The sequence below is a fragment of the Danaus plexippus genome, chromosome 25, assembly GCF_018135715.1.
Source record: "Danaus plexippus chromosome 25, MEX_DaPlex, whole genome shotgun sequence".
NCBI classification, from domain to species: Eukaryota; Metazoa; Arthropoda; class Insecta; order Lepidoptera; family Nymphalidae; genus Danaus; species Danaus plexippus.
This window is the reverse complement of record NC_083553.1, coordinates 3,721,428-3,741,039: the sequence shown is the minus strand read 5'-3', so window position 1 is coordinate 3,741,039 and position 19,612 is coordinate 3,721,428. Positions and strand designations below refer to the sequence as shown.

General features: G+C 33.6%; 1 protein-coding gene across 4 annotated transcripts in view; it reads left to right on the top strand.

Annotated features, from left to right (window-relative positions):
• LOC116775055 (uncharacterized) overlaps positions 1-12,745 on the top strand; it is a 53,680-nt gene extending 40,935 nt beyond the window's left edge. For 3 of the 4 annotated variants that reach the window (XM_061524541.1, XM_061524543.1, XM_061524542.1), the window contains 10 exons: positions 3,540-3,689; positions 5,576-5,671; positions 7,171-7,284; positions 7,774-7,940; positions 8,040-8,244; positions 8,898-9,047; positions 9,322-9,480; positions 9,643-9,713; positions 10,411-10,584; positions 11,173-12,745. In XM_061524541.1, coding sequence (XP_061380525.1) covers positions 3,540-3,689; positions 5,576-5,671; positions 7,171-7,284; positions 7,774-7,940; positions 8,040-8,244; positions 8,898-9,047; positions 9,322-9,480; positions 9,643-9,713; positions 10,411-10,584; positions 11,173-11,350 — 1,464 coding nt within the window. In that variant the 3' untranslated portion in view covers positions 11,351-12,745. The remainder of the gene's footprint in view (positions 1-3,539; positions 3,690-5,575; positions 5,672-7,170; positions 7,285-7,773; positions 7,941-8,039; positions 8,245-8,897; positions 9,048-9,321; positions 9,481-9,642; positions 9,714-10,410; positions 10,585-11,172) is intronic. The other variant, XM_061524544.1, reaches the window with a different exon arrangement.
• The last annotated feature ends 6,867 nt before the right edge of the window (positions 12,746-19,612 follow it).

The window sequence follows — 19,612 nt, the reverse complement described above, 5'->3', positions numbered from 1 at the left end:
ATAATTATGTAATATTTTATATATTTTTTTTTCATATTTATATGTATATTTAAATAATTTTTGTCCGAAATATTACTATGTAGCTGAGGTTTTATTATGAATGTGTCTGTGTGTACGTTACGAGAGAATCCGTTATCGTAGATTTGTCTCAAATAAGATTTTATAACACTATATAGTATTAAAGATTATAAAAATATTTTTTCTCTCTCTCTCCCTCCATCTCTCTCTCTCTGTATATATATATATTTGTAAACAATACAGACGCTCACAAACAATAAAGACATAATCCATTCATTGTAACTATAACCTGCACCATATGAGATCACAGTGACCATTGTGTGTCTGCAATAAACATACAGATACCCTCACTTGATGTGATCCAAACTACGAGATACACATACAGGGAAATAGCTAGCCTCATAGCATGGTTTTACGTGAAATATGTTGTTTGTTCCGGGGATATTCAGGACTGATTGCAGATAATGAGTTTAATAAAAGCTAACATTACGATTTACCTCAACGAGTAACGTCCTAAATATCTGTTTTAAGGTAAACTTTAAAAACAGCCACTGAACATATTAATATATATTAATGTAACATTTTCTTATTTATATATATATATATTTTAACAATCAATCAATATTTAATCAATTAATTTAACATGTAAGAATATATATTTATGTTATAATATATGAACGAAAATTTATTCCCTCACGTATGTGTAAGTTTCAATATAGTAAGCACATCCATATAAATATAACGTAATAACACATACTTTATTTATTGAATAAAAAAAAAAACAAATGTGAGTTAACAGTTTATTGTATTCTGACGGATATAATGAAGGTTATATATTTTTTTTTATATAAAATCCATCGGATATTACCTATGTAAGTCTGAGCTTTTAATAGAGTCCGGAAAACAGGTGCCCTTATCTTATATTTAAATCGATAGATCTTATATATATTATTTAATACAAGTTTGACGCAAACTAAACAAAACCAGTTAGTACTATTCATATGTGTGAAAAAACTGGATATTGTCCGTTTAATACGCCGATGCAGACCCGTGTTAAGCGTATTCGATACGATCCTATCTTAGTCACCAAGAAAGTATGCGTTGATTGTATAGTATTTTTCTCACGTATATAATATTATAAATAGTTCCAAATCCATAATAGTTATTGTATAAGTATTACAACTTATTAATTTGTCCGCTCTGTCAAGGTCTCAAATTTTTATATTACATAACGGTCTTAAGGTCGCTATGCAAATAAAATATAAGGCCGTGTATTGATTTTGTTTTTGTTCCGCGTGTAATCGCTATGCTTAGCACGAGTTCGCGTAGTCACTACGTACATTTACCGTTTCACTCATTAACCTACGTTGATACTGATGGGCGAAGGTTTATGTATGAGGTACTGGTAACGTTGTATTCAGTGTCTCGTAGCGAACTCATACTAAGCGTTATTAATGTATATCTCTTATACATAAAGCTCCTTATTTGATGTCGAATTATCTAAATGTAAATTTCTTTGTGTCATTAAACAAATAAGTAATAAGTCTAGCGTGGATTTAGTGTTCCAGTGATTGGCGTGAAATTACTTTTTTTTATGTATCTGAAAAAATTATTACGTGAGTGACGTAATAGCGAGAGGTAATTGCTCTTTTCAGAGTTTGAATTTAAAAAGCCGTGTAATTTTTAATTGTGAACCAACAAACCCACAGAGAGATGTAAATTTTAAATTTTTTATGATGCAACGATATAAATATCATGTATATAACTTATTTATGTTATATATGTATAATATTTAATGTTTTAAATTCATTATTAGTGCACTATGCTAATGACGAAACTTATTAAGATTTTTGTTCCGTGAACCGTGACATCAACCTTCCCTATGCAATATAATACATATTTGATTGTTATATTTGATTTTTTATTGAATATCTCCAACATATTATATATATATATATATATATATATATATATATATATATATATCTGAATGTCTTAATGTTCGACTTATTTGATTTACCCATTGGATAAGGAACTCTAAAAATATGTCGAAGATTGAGTTCACGGAATAATTTAATTTTTTTCACGTTTACTGTTTTCTGAACATACGGAAAAAATAGGGGTTAAATTTGGAAATAAAAATATGTTTTAATCTTAATTTCTATACGATTATAATAAACGAGACTTCTTTGTTTTAATTACCAATAGAAAAAGCATACTAATTTAACAACCTCAGTAATATATTTTCAATTCTGAAATAAAAAAAAATATCTACAATTTTTATTTTATAGCTGTACTCATATGACTAAAGAGAATATTATTTTTAATGACTTTAAGGGCGAAATAACATAAGTTAATATCGATTAATTATCTATCGATTATTTGTACAAATACATTTGTATATATAATGTAATTAACATAACGCGTGATATCACATTTACTTTGTATAAAGCTTTTTTAAAGATCACCGGTTTTCTTTTAAATTAACATAGCATTTGAATGAAATCTCCATTAAAGGTTTTTTTCCCTTATGTGGACAAAAGAATAACTAGTTATGACAATTGGGGATACAAGAACATAACTAATGCTAACAAAAAATATCGTATGATATAGAGGATATAATTTAGACGATATATATATATATATGAATAATTGAATTTAAAACATTTACACGTTAATATTTTTTTTTACATAATCCACAGATTATAATTTTTCACAAATCCCAACAATGTATACCTTGTCCATTGATCCTTTCTATTGTAACAATAGCTAAGACTTTCGCGTGTATTAATTTAAATTAATTTAAAAATGTATATTTTCGAATGTATATTTTCGAATTACTACGTGTTTTTTTTTAATTATTATTTTGAAACTACACAGTCACGACGTTTGGGTTACTTTTCAGCGACCAAGATCACGGCTAGACGATATCAAATTTTTCTTTTATAAGTATACATAGAGAGACGAAGCCTCTCAGCGTTCCATGGATCCACCGTGTGCGTGCCGGATTGATCGCGTTGCAGGGAGAGGAGCTTCGACAGTGCCTGGGACATGCGACCCAGGTGTAGGTTTAAGGGGCCCCTATCTAACGCGCGTTAAACGCTCACCTCCACCGTCCCAACTCCTCTCTCTGCCTAACCAAATTTGAAACGAATTTGCTAGGGCCGCCTTCGACGCACGTTCCAAGCATACTTCAAGTTTTCTAGTGGATTAATATAATTTTCGCGTGTAATATATGAGCATTTATACGTTCGTGTCTAATAAATACTAATAATGCTTTTTAAATAAATTTCTTTATTATTATTTTTTGGTCAAGATATATATATCTAATCTAATTTAGTCACAATTTTACGTAAAACTATTAAATTAAAATAAGTACATATGTATGTTCTTGTTTAATTTTCATTCATACGTCTTCCTATATATTGTATTAACGTAAGTTTTTTAATGAGAAACAGGAAATTTAATAATAATTTTAGTAAGTGTAGTAGGATTTTTTTTTAATATATATATTTTTCCAGGTGTTCCATCTTCGTGACATCCGCTGGGAGCGTCCTCGGTTCCTGTCCAAGACATTCCTGGCTTTCGCGACCTTCAATGTGATCATTTACACGCTGCTGGCAGCTGAGGTCCTCGCCACAAACGTAGCGGACACCACCGCCGAGAAGAAGGTATGTTTTAAAAGATAAGATAAGATTTAAAAGATAAAATTAGTCAGTATTTAATAGCGCCTTCATCTGGTCATATAGATATTTAATAGGATTCTTGAATAGTTGTTTTCGTATGTCGATAACATTATAATAGTTTATCTCAATATTTTTTTTTAATATTATATATCGAGAACAAACTTCGAGATAATTTTGATTGTTATATAATATATAGAAAATCAATTCTTTGTAAATCTATATTTTTTTTATCATCACATTATTTCTACTCAAAAATACAGTAAAAAATTCAGCTAAGATAATATTTTTATTATCACTTTGACGTGTTAACTTAACGTACAAGATTTAATTCATTAATTCTTTTACGAGTTAAATTAAAAATTTAATGTAAATGCATTGATACATACGTACACGCTGTTTAGATGTAAAGGAGACATGGCATGTACCATTAAGTTTTATTAAACGATTTTAACCTTCTCCATGTGAGGAGAGGCCTTTGCTCAGCAGCGGGCTCCGATAGGCTGATGATGATGATGAAATAATTTTATATAACTTTTCTATCGAACCATACACTGTGGGTAGTTTGAAATTTATATCAGACACACCATAACCGCCTCGTAATACCATCAGATCTAAGCATGTTTTTCATACAAGCCCAATTTCATCCAAACTGGTTTCTCGACCTTCGATGGGGTTCATTTAAATGATTCGCCACCAGCCTGTCACCTGTTTCCGCTTACATCCAACGTCTTATTCCATGGCTCATAATGATTATAATGGCCATAATGGCCATAATGACCATAATGGTTAACTCCATTGAAATTCAAATCGTCAGAATAATTTTGCGTTATAATTTATACATGTACATTTTTGATGTACTCTTATTAATTAGGGTTCCGTATTTAAATGTAACAATGAGTCTATTAGCGAACTTGACAGATAAGTGATCTGTTTTTTTTTTTTGGACACCATTTTAACAATCATTAGATCACAAATTTATCTACTAAAGCTCTTGTTGCGATGTTGTTAAGCACATAGAAAAATATATCTACAAAGAATAATATATATATTTTAATTTTCATTTATATATTTTTGAACGAATTTCATAACTCATGGAGTAAATAGTTTTATTTAAACAGAATCATATTTTATTTTCTACAAATTGCTATAGTCCCGGTCTTTACGAGTCTGCTGTGTTATTTTCGTTTTTATATATCTAACTAATAATTATAATAATTTGAACAAGATTACCTCAGATTATACAACGCCATTGTTTCGTGTTATATGTATGTGTATGTTTGTCTGTTTGTAATTATTCTGAATTATTAATAACGGTTCGTAACAAAGGAACGTCCTTTGTCAATACGCTGGAAAGCTGTCTCTTTGTGAACATGACTATAGCGTATGGAATTCAAATATATACGCGGCATTCTTAGTATATTTATAAAAAGACTATTTATTATATATATAAATGTATATATAGATTTTGGACTTTTCTTCTATATTATTTCAAGATATTTAATGTTTCGTAAATAATTAACTCATTTATATTTATTTATTATTAATTCGCATTTAAGTAATTTCTTTCGAACACACTTAATATAAAAACAATTCTTATAATTTGTATATATTGAAATTATTGATGGAATGACAATGTATGAAAAAATATCAAATAAGCCCTGCATACAGTAAGCATTACTTACTTACGAGATGCAAGACTTTCGCGAGTATTCATTTAAACAAAACTAATATTTTCAGTATTACTACGCTTTTTTTTTAAGTATATTAAACTACATGCTCCCGACATTCAAGGGCATACGAAATGTGTTTTCTTTAATCATTAATGAATAATATATTAGTTGTATGTATATATGTATATGTCACTGCTGCAGAACTTCTACCAGCACGTGTTCAACGGTTGCTACGCTGTACTTCTATTCATAGTCGTCATATTTTTCCTGTTGTATGGCGTCGAAGTCTACTTTAAGGTGAGTTGATAATTTTATTATATATATTTTTTAAAGTAGTTTTTTTATAGTTTTAATACCGTGCGAAGACTCAGTCTTCTGAACACAGTCTGGAAGTCTGTTGACATATTCACAACCAGGCTTCGCACCCTTTCTTCTGGTATTTATTCCCAACTGGGTTTGAGCACATTAATGGGTTGTACTTCGTAGTGCAGGCAGATCTGTGTTCCGAATGCTTCTTCTCAACAAGTCCCATATGTGCTCAATAGGGTTAAGGTCCGTGGTGGTGGCTGGTCAGGGTAACATCTGTGTACCAGATTCTTCAAGACCTTCCCTGGTGGCTCTAGCGGCATTGTGGAAAATTAACTTAAGTTACGCACCAGTTTTTAAGCAAATACCACCGCATGGGATCTTATGACTTGCTCAATGTATCGCCGAGAGATTACTGTGCCTTCATTGAGAATTAGAACCTCTGTTCTACCAGAAAGTAAAATTCTCCTCCCACACCATCAGGAGCCCTAAATCTGGATTCATGGTTTCAAGCATCTGAAAAGTATCTGTAAATTCTTAAAATAGGCTAAATTCAATTGGTTAAACGAAATTAGCACATTCTACCTTCTTAAACAGAAAAAGGTGCTAGTGGTATTGTCGCCTTAATGTTTGACCACCACAAAAAAGAATGGCTTACCCACTTAGGATGGCTTACCCACTTAGGATGGCTTACCCACTTAGGATGGCTTACCCACTTAGGATGGCTTACCCACTTAGGATGGCTTACCCACTTAGGATGGCTTACCCACTTAGGATGGCTTACCCACTTAGGATGGCGTACCTACTTAGGATGGCTTTATTTAGTGAGACTTATGTATAAGCGATCAAGCGGTATTTATCTTGTTTTGACTAGTGTAATATTGTCATCAGTCAACATTGATGTCAATGTTGATTGATGAGTTCACAAAGTTTTATTACAAATGCTTCCTTTCGTGGTTATCTGAGGTCGCTGAATGGCCTATTGTTGTTATTAGAGAGACGGAATGTATGTCGTATATATTTACATCTAAGGTCCATTTCAGGATGTCATAATTTTTGTTATTGGTGGTCTGTTCTGATAACGCCTTGGAACCGATAATAATATAATTATTAATTGTATAGAAGAACTTATCTCGTAACGAATGCATAAATAAAAATCGATTTTTCTAACAACTCTGTCTGTCTGTGACGCTTTAATGCCTAAACCGCTGAACCGATTTCAGACAGATATAAGACATATGCTACCTTTTATCCCGATCCCATAACTCCAAGGTGGAACCATCAAGTGCAGTTCGGGTTCAATGACCGTAGTGGCAGAGAACGACTCTGATGTCCACGCGAACGGAGTCGCGGGCAAAAGCTAGTATCCTATATATAAGGTCCAAATATACATCGGGATCCATAAAATATCTTTAATGTTTGTTCACTAATATAAATAATTTTACATTCTAATGAAATAATTAATTCTTATAAATTTATTCCTCTACTAGCTTCGCGGGGAATTCCTCAAAGAGACTAAAGTCTGCACGATCATACTACCAAGACCCGGCCCATCTACGGCCGCTGAGGGTGACGACGTTCAAGATACGCTGGTCGCTAAGCAGGTATAGAATACGCAACTTCAAAGATAACATACACACAGTTTTTTATGTAATATATGCCAACAAAATAATATATGTGCAGAAAAATACTTTTAGAAACAACATTCTCGTGTAAGGCTATTATTTTTGGTAGACTTCCAAAAAAAAATTATCTGTTGATCATGAATAGGATGTTCCTGTGCGAGAGGACTCTTGTTTTTATTTTTATTCCCAGATTTTGGGAATATGAAACAATCCAGGCAGCAAAAAATATATAATTAAATGTCTCTCCACCACAATCAGTTCAATATTATCAGGAAGTTAGCTCAAAACTTATTTACTTCAAAATCGTTTATATCTGAATTTTGATGGCTAATAGGAGGAAAACGAAGGAAACTGTGTTCCTTGTACTTCACTTAGTAGAATATTGGAGATATAATAGAATTAATAGCTGGTTCCCCCCAAAAATGTTCTCCTTCCAATTGGTCATCCAGATATTTGGTTCTCCAACAGGGTGTCCAGACAGATTTATCTGATGGCGATGGCAGTATAGACCCTCGATCAGTAAATCTCTCCCAGCTTCATCAGTCGCGGCTGGGGCTGGTCAGTCAGGCTCTCATGTTGATACTCATAGCTGGTTTCCTCGCATCGGAAACTCTCAGCGAATTCTGGAAGACGAAGTTAGTGAATTCTATATACTTAATGCAAATTATGTACATATATCACATTCGGTCAGACATCATAAGGCAAGGATAATTTAATATGTGTTTATATTTCAGAGTGCCAGTAGTGTCACGTAATTGGCACGACCTGGTGTTCCGTTTGGCGGAGATTGGTGTAGCGCTATGGTTCCCGTGTGTACTCTGGAACTGTATGGCTCCCGAACGTCTTTGGTTGTTGAACCCGCGCCGGTTGTTGGCGCGCCAGTTGGACGATGCCAGCTTGGCGGATCTATTGGCTAACAAGCGACCGGCTGATGCCAAGGTTAGTGGATTGTGGAGATGAGTTATTATTGTGTATTGGTTTGGAGCTAATGTTGGTGGGTTTCGGAGGCAAGTTATCATTTCATAAGGAATTGGTGCCAAAAACCGTGAATTTTAGGGATGTCTTATCAGTGGTCTTACTTGGTCGAATATTTTTTTTAATAGATTTTTTTTTTTTATTTCATTCATACTCTCAAATGATACAGATAACGAATGTGTTCACTCTTAGTTTTTAGTCAACTCATTACTAATTAATTTCATTGAATTAACTAAACTTCAACTATCACAATCATTTTGTTTGTAAGCTGATTAGTTCAATATCCCGTGGACAGTCGATTCGGAACCCTATGTTGTGTCCATAGGGTCTATATTTGTTTGCTTTCTACATGGCGGGTTGTCGAAGTCTTCGCTACAAGCTTTTGTATTGTCCTTACTATTCTCGTGATCAATGTCCGTCATTGCTTCGAGGCTTCTCAATGTTTTCGTTCTCAAACGAATATTTAATATTGGATTTGGTCAATATTAAATTAAATAAATTCGGATTCGTTTTTTTTCGATTTCTGTGCTATCATTTGCTATATTGCCATCAAAATTGGCATAGCTTTCGCTTCCGTCCTCCACTAGCTGGATATGACAGCCGATCTGAATTCCCAGAGCTTAGCCGAGTTTTCTCAACTGTCGTGGCGCGATAAGGCGCTATATGTCTGTCGGCTGGTCCAACATTGGCGATGGTGTCTTTGGACAGTTTTTCTCACCATGTTCGTTTATTCGAAACGCGTGAAATCTATCGCTGGGGCCGCTCCGGTGAGTGTGACGATACTTTAATCCATACTTATATCAACTCCAACACGTTAACTTAGCGTTCTTTGCTCACACAATATTTCCTACCGCTTTCACTAACTTGAGGTGTTCGGTTGAACTAACTTTATAAATTCTAATGTGTATATCAACTGTCGAATGACGAATGTTACGTGTTTTGATGAAACGAGGAGTCCAAAGACAAAAAGCTCATTCGGTTTTTTTCATTTATGGTCCAAAAGGTCATAGAAACTTAAAGTTTTTTATGGTATTATTCTAGAATGTCGAGACGGACTCTCTGGTTGGCAGCGTGGGTTCCCACCGCGACTGCTGGATCTGTTACGACAGCTCGCGCCAGGAGCCTCTCATCACGCCTTGCAGGTGTACAGGGGATGTCGCGGCTGTTCATCACGACTGCCTGAGTCGATGGCTCGTGGAGGTATGCGATAAGCTGCTCATGAATGACGATAGAGGAACAACTGCTGCCTATATATAAATATCAAGAACATTTAGGGTCCTTTAACTTTTTGTATTTTAGGGCCTTAAGCAACTTATTGAAAAGAAAATTTCATTTGTTAATATATTTCATTTATAATTCCAGAGCGCTGCGACTCCGGACGGTCTCAAGTGTAAAGTATGCAACACGCCGTACATAGTTCAAGAGACGAACAGGTAAGACATCACAGGAGAATATTATAGTCTTATAAATACCTTATATATATATATATATATATAATACTTTATATATATATATATATAAGGTAGAAGGACCGACTTCGCTCGGGCTCTTTACAAAAAATATAAAATAGCCTATTTAATTTTGAGAATTATTAAACTTTCAAATGATTTAAAAAGTAATTTACGGATACTGATGTAGGTCTGACAACGAAGTAATTTATTTTGCTAAGACTCAATACCGTATTTATGTAAATAGCTTTCCAATAAACGCTTTAGGAATGCCAATTTTTAGAAGTTGTAAAATGTATATAGTATGTTATCCTTAAGGTATAGCCATATGCCACCGCGGACTTTTCTGTAGACCTATATAAGATACACAATTCCACCATATAGTATTTTGTTATATCTCAAAGACTTAGGCCAGCCTTTTCATTAAAAGCTCTCAGACGGCTCATGTTTCCCGACATCTTCAACAAATATCGTTAATGTACACACAAATCAATACAAAATCTTAACAAATTATATACTAAAACCTTCCTCGAGAACCACGCTATCGAGTGGTGATAACTGTTTGATAATCGGTGCAGTAGTTTTTCCGTTTATCGCGAACACACAGACAGACGCGGCGAGGGACTTTGTTTTATAATATGTATTGATTGATATATATAACATCATGCAATTAATTCCTCAGGGTTGAATGGGAGCGAGGGTTTACAGCTACACACTGGGTCCGCACAGGTCTTTGTGTGATGGCGATGTGTGGTGCTGGAGGTGCCGCCTGGGTCCTCGTCCAGCTGTTCCCTGCGCCTGTTCCTAGAGTTCTGGCAGCTGGAGCCGCCCTCCTCATATGCTATGTGGCCATCAGGTATTTTCATGATATATGATCAAGTACTGTGACAATTATACGAGAAATATGGATGGATAGGCTTTAACATCTCTGATTTGGACTTTGAGATAAACAACTCGCAGAAATATCTTCATCCGGTTCTGTCACAAAACGAGGAACTCGATTTATTTGACAAATAATAAAATTATTTTTCATAACACACACGACTAATAAACGGACATCGTTTATTGGATTGAGGAAGAGTTGTAACGGCCGTCCATGAAGTACGTCACATGTTAATGGGGAGGGGGTAACACCGAAGTGTGACAAGGGGCATGGGGAGGTCAATAGTTTAGTGACGTCACATTCATTTTTTTTTATAAAACGCAAAATTTTTATATTTAATTAAATAGACGTGTGACGTCAATTCAGGAAGGGGGGGGGGGTTGTTGTAGAAATGTGACAACTGTGACAAGGACGGGGGGAGGGGTTCAAGTCGTAGAATTCGTGTGACTCACTTTATGTATGGGCCCTAATATGTATGGATAAGCTTTTCTTTGTATATGAGTCTGTATGTCTGTTAGGAAGTTATAATATTATATGTTAATGTCACATCATGTTCTTCAGGTTTCTCAGCGTGAATACTGTGACAGCGTACCAGCGGGCGAAGGTCTCTTCCCTGCGCATCCTGACTGAACCCGTGGACGCATCAGACACACAACTATCGACTATCAGCAAGACGGTCACAGTAGATATACCGTCCAAGGCGGTACTGGAGCAGGCCTTGAAGGGAGACGTAAAGTAAACAGTGATAAGAACCGATGAAACAGTGATGGAAGTGATGAACATTTGTGTGATGATGATGATGATGATAAAAATAAATCACGCTGTCATCACAAACGACAACAAACAGTCTGATGGCAATAATACAGAATTATAACAATTCCAATGTAAGCGACCCCGTCAATTTCACTCCACAATACAAAACGGACGCCATTTACTTGGGATTGTATTTATGTAGTATGATAAATTTTATATTTAAGTATCGTGATGTTTAGTACAAACGTACACTTAGAAGACATACATTCTCAATGTAATATATTGCCAAATTTTTTAATATTACTAACCACGTAACAGTGTATCCCAGAGCGATTCAATAGTACTTCATATATATATTAATTATCTGTGAAATTGTATTGCTTTTCAATTTTACAGTGAAGCCGCAATGCAATTAACATAGTAATTGCTGGATTTTAATTGCAATTTTGCTAGTTATTATTTGAGTTGTTTTTGCCTTTTCATTCATTTCATGTTTGAATTTAGACCAGTTGAATTTCATTTCTTGATAATGGAAATTTGTTTAAAAGTATCCGCTATGTATGAATATTTTATTTTTTATGAAATAAAATACAAAAAAAATACATATATCAAAAATTAAAGAAGCATGTCTTTTTTCTTTTACAATACATTTTTTTTAGTCAATTAAACTATCACTATGTCACACACACATACACACACAAACATATACACACACACACACACATATATATATAAGTTTCATTTTGTCTTTTTGTTTTTTGATTTTTCATTGTCTCTTAATAAAATTCAATATATGTTTCAAAGAATATAGAATGCATTGTTAAGGTTATAAATTGATTTTTGATAAATATTCGATTAAAAATTGCCAAAGTGCCAAAGATTCACGAGGGAAGACGTTTGTTTCGGTTGTATTTAAAAAAAATAAAATTAAAAATATATTCCACATTAATATCTATTAAATATACATTCAGTATGTTTTGTTTTATATAAAATTAGTTTTAATTCCTTCGTATTATTTTCGCCTGTAGTGTGTCCAAGGAAACAAGATAAAATATGTAAACGAATGTTTATAGCTTTTCAACGGTGTTTTTTTTTTTATTATAATTTCTTTGGCTTTAATATAGAAATATGAAATAGAGAGCTAGCCGTTATATTTTATTATTTGTGAACTAGATTTTTCTTGTTATATTTTTCAAGTCGCAGTAATATATTAATTTTTATTTTTTTTTGTAAGGTGCGAAAATTATTATCTTCGTGTAGTTGTACGTGTAATGTCTTGAAATTTCTAGAAACCTTAGATTATATATTGTAAATATTGAATAGAACTTTGAAGTATTTTCGTGTTATGGAGATTTGGAAACAAATTAAAACTTATAGATTATGTACTGAAGTTTGATTTTTATATAAAATATGACACTATTTTATAATTAATTATGCCAAATAGCTACCTTGTGTTTATTTTTATGCTAGAGGTGGCAAACGAGTAGACGGCCTACTTGGACATCGGCAACATAGTTTTACGGATGCATTGCCACCTTTCATTGTGGAAGAGGGAGAGCGAGGGTTTAAAAGGGAAAGGCCGGTTGGCTCTCTCACTCATCGGACGAAACGCAGCCATTACAGACTACTTCACGCCGATCTTCTGTGAGAGAGTGGTACTTCCCCAGTCGAGCCAGCCTATGTTCGAGCTGTAGTAACTTTACCACAGCTAGGCTCTACCAACTTCAAAATTATTTAAAATAGCTACCTTGTGGTGTTGCCAGATTTATTATCGACCAAAAGCAATACTAGATTTTGCCCTCGTAGTCGTTTGTTTCGACTTCGGAGTAAGTTCAGAGTGAAACAAATAAAATATGTTTAAATAATTTTATATGGTGACTTAAGGATAAGATGTAGTACCATTAATCGTATGTCACGTGTCTTAACCCAAAATACAACTATGTATTACTAAGTTCGCGTGGCAATTTCATTAAACAAGAAATTACATAACTTGAGCTATATTCCGATCCTTAATTAAAATACATTCATGAGTTTTTGCACGAAAGAGTAATAAACATCAATAAATAAAGAATTTCATGTAAATAATATTAAATGGACTTGTGTTAATAAATAGCAATCTCTTCTGAGCTAATCATAAACTGAATTGCTATTTAAAAATATCAGGAGTTGAATTCTTAGTAATATATTTGCTTAGTTTATATGAAAGTTATTAGACTTAGTCTAAGCTTATTCATTCAGCTGCTTCGGATCAACTTTGTTTCCGAATGCTAGTTTTGAATAACTAATAAAAACATTTAATTACATATATGCTTTTCATACATCTACTGATTTAAGAGTTACTGTGGCTTCAACAATGTCTTGAATTGAGTTGTAATGTAAGTACTAACTTAAAGTCTCCCGTTTTTTCTTCTCTCTAATTCTTCATTAAACTTTAGGTATATTTTAATTTTATTCAATTCTTTATAGTGTTAAAATTCTATTTTTGACTACTATTCAGTGTTCTGCAATAGCTTTTTAATGATTTCTGTTGCGTTTAATGAAATGAGAATTTAGCACTAGCAAATGTTGCCAAATTATATTTATTATTCAGCTTTTTGTAATAGTTATAAATAGAATGAACTCAAAATCACCTCCTTTATGTTAAAAAGATATTCCCTCTAGATATTTTATGTCATTGTCATTGTCATTTAACTTATAAATGATTGACGTTTTGATTGAGGTTCAGAAGTTTATCGGTTATCAATTTATAATAACTAATTAATTACAGTAATTTATTGTAATGATTTATCTCAAATAAACATGTATTGTTTAACGCATTTCGATGTTTTGAACCGTATTAATTATTAAAAAATAATAAATTATAAGCATTATAACAAGTTAATATTCTGTGTTTCCATAAAGTTAACACGTCTATTTCACTATTATAACTTTGTAATTGTCTTCTTATCGAAAAAATAAATATTCATAATCTCAGCACTACCTATTATGGAAAAAACTACTTAATTGTTTAATCTTGTTCAGGGAATAATATATTTTTTTTCTGTGGATCAGGTTGAGTTCAAAATATTAAAATGACTTTAATCGGTTACACTCAGTCTGCCAAAAAAAGTTATGAACGACGCATTTTATTGTAACGATCTCTTTAACTTTTTCGTTCCCTGAAGATATAAACATGGGATTTCTTAAATCTTTGTTACGAAGACGCAATATTGTTACCTTAATGTTTTTGTTTATCTTTAGGATTCAGGGTTTAGGGCCATAAAGATGAACTAAGAATTATTTATGAAAGTATCAATCCGAACTAATTATGACCAATACATCGTACTTCAACCTGAAGCTGAAGCTGAAGTGTTCTCACATCTTGTTATTATTGGTATTTGTGTAAAATTAAATTTCGCAAATTTATGGTAAAGTTGGGCATTGATTTTTGCATTTGGCTTTCTGCCAACACTGCAAGGTTAGGTTTTCCCCAGTAAGCAATCCAAACTAGACAAATTAATTTTAAAATGGTATCTTCTACGAATTTAATTTGCAATTGCATATAGCGTTCCTATTATATAAATTACCGGGCTTATAATTTAATAACTGAAAGGTCTGTTTTATATTGCAGTTTTTAATAGTGGATAGACTTATCCTTAAAGTTTTTTTTTAATTTTAATAAAAATTTAGTAATTTTTTAAGACATGTATAATTGGATAAGTTATTTTCACCTGACAGCTTCGAAGAAATATCTGTTGGTTTTACGTTTGTAATGTTTACTCAAGAATTATATTCATAATGTAAACAACTTTAAAGCCTTTTTAAAAAGGTTTTATACGAAAAAGCAGTGTTGAGCTCTTCGATGTAATTTAGTTATTGCGCAACATTCTGGACATAGAAGTTAATACATACAAAAAAATATGAGTCTTTGAAATCTTTACATAATGATGTTTAATGTTATGACTATTTGTTATGTACACTTTAATTTAAGTAGACTTTAAGTACAGCTTTAATTATTTCGATCTATTTTAAGCTTAATTAAATTCTTTTCAAGTTTTGCAAGACAGACAGACTAACAGACAAACAACTTTTTTTTATATTAACCTTGAATTATCTTCTAAATCTCTTTTTCATAACAACGGTCGTCCTTAGTCGCTGGATGCGCTAGGTCAAATGTTAATATGTCGAACTATTTTTAGCCTTGACCGAGAGATAATCGCCTCTACAATAGTTCATGCAAAACAATGTTTTGATTATGATACAATTATAGCTCCGATGATCGGTATTTATATAATAAAGTCATGTGGAAATATTTATTTATTAAATAATCATCCAATAAATCATTCAGATAATAAAGTATGAAAACTGAAAGATTTCTAAGGCTTTATATTTGTCAGCAACGTCCATACTTCTATCGGTGACTTTAACATAGCCGAGTTACCTTATTTTTTTGGTCAACCCCTAGTACTAGCGCAACCCCTACTTCTATCGCATCATCTGAGACTTCTAGCATAATTATCGTTTCAATAATTTTGCAATATATTGGCAAGAGTTAACTTGCTCTTCGTCTTGTGACTAAATTTACTTTCCTTGAGTCTTGAAAATGTTTCAAACTAACTCACAATGGTCTCTACAATGAGTTCTAAGACTTTCGTGAGTATTCATTAAAATAAAAGTAATATTTTTCTCATCATTCTCATTCTCATCTGGTCCGCCCGTGATCACGGTTGCTGCAAAGTAACCGAAACGTCGGGAGTATGTTGCTAAAAATGATTACAAACGCGTAGTAAATCCGAAAAATATTAGTTTTGTTCCAACGGTCTCTACGTTTTTATTAAGTCACAATGAGAGCTCCGGCGTGTGTTCGATAAACATGTATTTTTTTGGTTTTTCCTTTCATTAATTGCCATCACACTGGAATCCTTCCATACATGCAATTGCATGAACTCCGATATTCAAGGAATAATTAAAACAAGGGCTGAAATGGACTGAATTTAATCCTCGGAAATTTTTGTACCCCTGTGTATGAATACCAGACATTCGCTCGGCATTGTCGTAGCCTTGTGCCTTGAGTAGCGTTATATCCAATACATCATTTTCCAGTTGCTACAGAATATCTTTTGGCATATCTCTAGCAGTTCTTCCACACTATGAAAAAATCAAGAAACTTAAATGAAACTAATATATTTCGGATATACTACGCGGATTTTATTATTTTAAAACTACATATTCCCGACGTTTCGGTTACTTTTCAGCAACCGTGATCACGGGCGGACGAGATGTGAAATGAAGATGTGATTCAAATAATTGGCAGAAGTGACAATACAATTCCTTAATTAATGGTGAGTATAGCAATCATTTTCTTTAATATTAAGTCCTATTTAAATCCGAGTTAAACCACGACAAAAAACATCGTTGTCATTCCTTTGTACTTTAACCTGGTCTTTCTATAAATTCAATTGTCCGACTTTTGAATAGAATCATCTGGCAGAAAAATTTGTCAATGTTCATCGTCATTGGATAGGAGGAAATCTAACTTAGAAGCGATGTATTCTTCGGTTTCAGTAGTTTTCTTTATTCGAATGTCGTTCGAGTCAGAGTTTTCATGATATCTCATATATTTTTCGTCCATGTTTGGTGTGTTGACATCAGTCACGTGTCTGCTAGATCCTGATTTAACAGTTTGATTAATCTCACGGTCAACGTCACATTCCTTCCTTTCAGAATTCGAAAGGTATTTGGATAAAGATCCAAAAAACAATTTTGTGGTTTCAGTTTTCGTTTTTTTTCATCGTAAATATTCAGATGACTGAATCTTTTTTTCTAAAAATAGTAAATATATGCTAAAATTCTTTTGAATTTTAATAAAGTACGGTTTTTTTAAAGATTTGTATAATTTAATAAGTTTTTTATCCGACAGCTCCTAGCACTTAATAAACCTAAAGTCTAATTAAGGATTTAATCAGAGGAACGCAAACAGATTCGGCCCCAAGACCGGAGGCTGGAGCGATCCGTCCTTTCCAACGAATTTCGAAGATGATAAAAATAAAATTACAAAACGAATAATCAGATTATTTACAACATATTATAACAGAAAATAAACAGTTATTTTAGACATAAATGCATTAGTGCCTCAGTTCATTAAATAAATTTATATAAGACAAACGTGAGTACACATAATAGAACTCTGTTCCCTGAACCTTAATTTTATTCAGTGTCTTTATCCGATCAGAAATAATGATTTTCTTCACAGAAACGGCTAAAAATAGCGACTAAGGTCACGTAAAATGCATTTGTTAAAAGCTTTTGAAATCTCTCACGGTACCAACCGCCCACGTTTATTGATTTGAATTAAAAATGTGAATTGTTTGCATCGCGAATTGATTTTGATTACAAAAAATACAGAACAATACTCTCAGGACCTTGCTACTATATTAAGAATAACATTTCTTTATATAAAAAGTCTATGTTTTTGGGATTAAAATTAACTTGGCTTAACAAATATATTTATAGCAAGAAATTAACGAAAACAAGTAAGCTGGTAGTTTCATTTGCAATAAATTAATTAGCTTAATACATTTATTATCTTTGGAAAAGTACATACATACATACATTGCAGCGATCGGATGTCTACAAAATGAGGGTACCATCTACGAGGGTACCTTCGATAGCCTGAGAGGATGACGGCAGTCCAGTAGAAAGGCATCGGTGATGTGAGTTATGCTTACGCCACTCTTTTTAAAACAACGATTTTATACTAACTCCAACATAAGAAGTGGGATCGGAATAAGCTGCAAACCAAACCATTGCCTCTACAGCCTCAGTTTCGCCAGTCACCTTGGAAACAGAGTAAAACAGTGACACGCTTTGGGGTGCAGCAATAACTAACGCGATCATCTACGATTATAGTATACGAAACAAAAAATTCAGAGAATGTTACTTTGAGCTTAACATGATTACCCCTTTTTTTTTTTGATGACGCAGGGAAACTCTTTTTACGAGCCGTCTTACCGGCCTTGGTGGGGCCGGAGAGGATGTGTGAGACTCGACCTGGGCAGGCCCCTACTCACCAAAACCACTGCGAAAGCCATCGGCCGCTATGTTGTTGCACCCCGGATCTGTCAGCGACAGGGCACAACATGATTACCCCTGAGATAACCACGTGTCCATGATGTTTCCTTAAGAGAACCATTAGAGTCTTCAGGGATGCCTTGCAGAACCGTGAGAAGACAAGTATACACAACAGATCTGAAGAGTGTTATAATTCTGAGCTAGTCACGTGTTACTCTTTAGCTAATCACAGGTCCTTGTTGTATCCTTAAGAGAACCATAAGATAATGCAGGGAGGCTTTTCGAATCCATGAGTAGACTAGCGCTGAATCGAATTGTAAGAACTTACAAGATTATAAAAAATCTAGCATCCGGTGACATAGCGACAAGTCTATGTCTTCTGTTATAACATACAGTCTTTTCAAAGTGGCAACATGAATTTATCACAGACCCCTAGCTCAGACATGGATCCTTTATTTCAGATACTTGCAATATTCCAACTCCGGCAGAGTACGCGCAGCCAGTCAGGATAGACTTATCGGCTCAAAACGATCAGTCTTTCCGTTCGCGGCTGACCAGAGATTCTTTACCAAGTATGTCACGTACTAAACCATGTCGGCAACAAGCGCAATATTGAAAAAAAAGTCTTAGGAAACCAGTGCAAGTGCAGCACAAGAATGAGTTTCGGGTGGTATAAATAGAAGTTGGGATAAAAATTAAAAACAGTCTCACTCGAACCGTAGCAGCGATCGAACCTTTGAATTGAAGGATTCATCAAACCGTCTACGAGGCTACCTTCAACAGCCTGAGAGTGACGACAGTCGAGAAGAATGGAATTAGTGATGCCAGTTATTCTGACGTCACTCTTTTTAAAACAACGAATTTGTAGTAACTCCAACATATATATACTCTGCTGGCTTATACTGTCTTGCAAACGTAAGGAAACCAACAGCTGTAGATTGTTCTAGAGCTTTCTATCCGCCGCGTAACCAATATATGAATTGTTACCATTCGTTTCTTCCAAAATGGCGAGAAGAAGTTTTTAATGCAATTGTGACATATATACAGTTGTTGGCTGCGTTAACTCTCCTTAATAAAGATAAGGTTACCCCAGCTGAATGTCGCTTACAACAAAATGGGAGATCACCTCAACGTCTAAGGACAAAGACAGGTGACGGGACTACGGATAACTTTCCTGAACTTTCATCAGATATTAGAC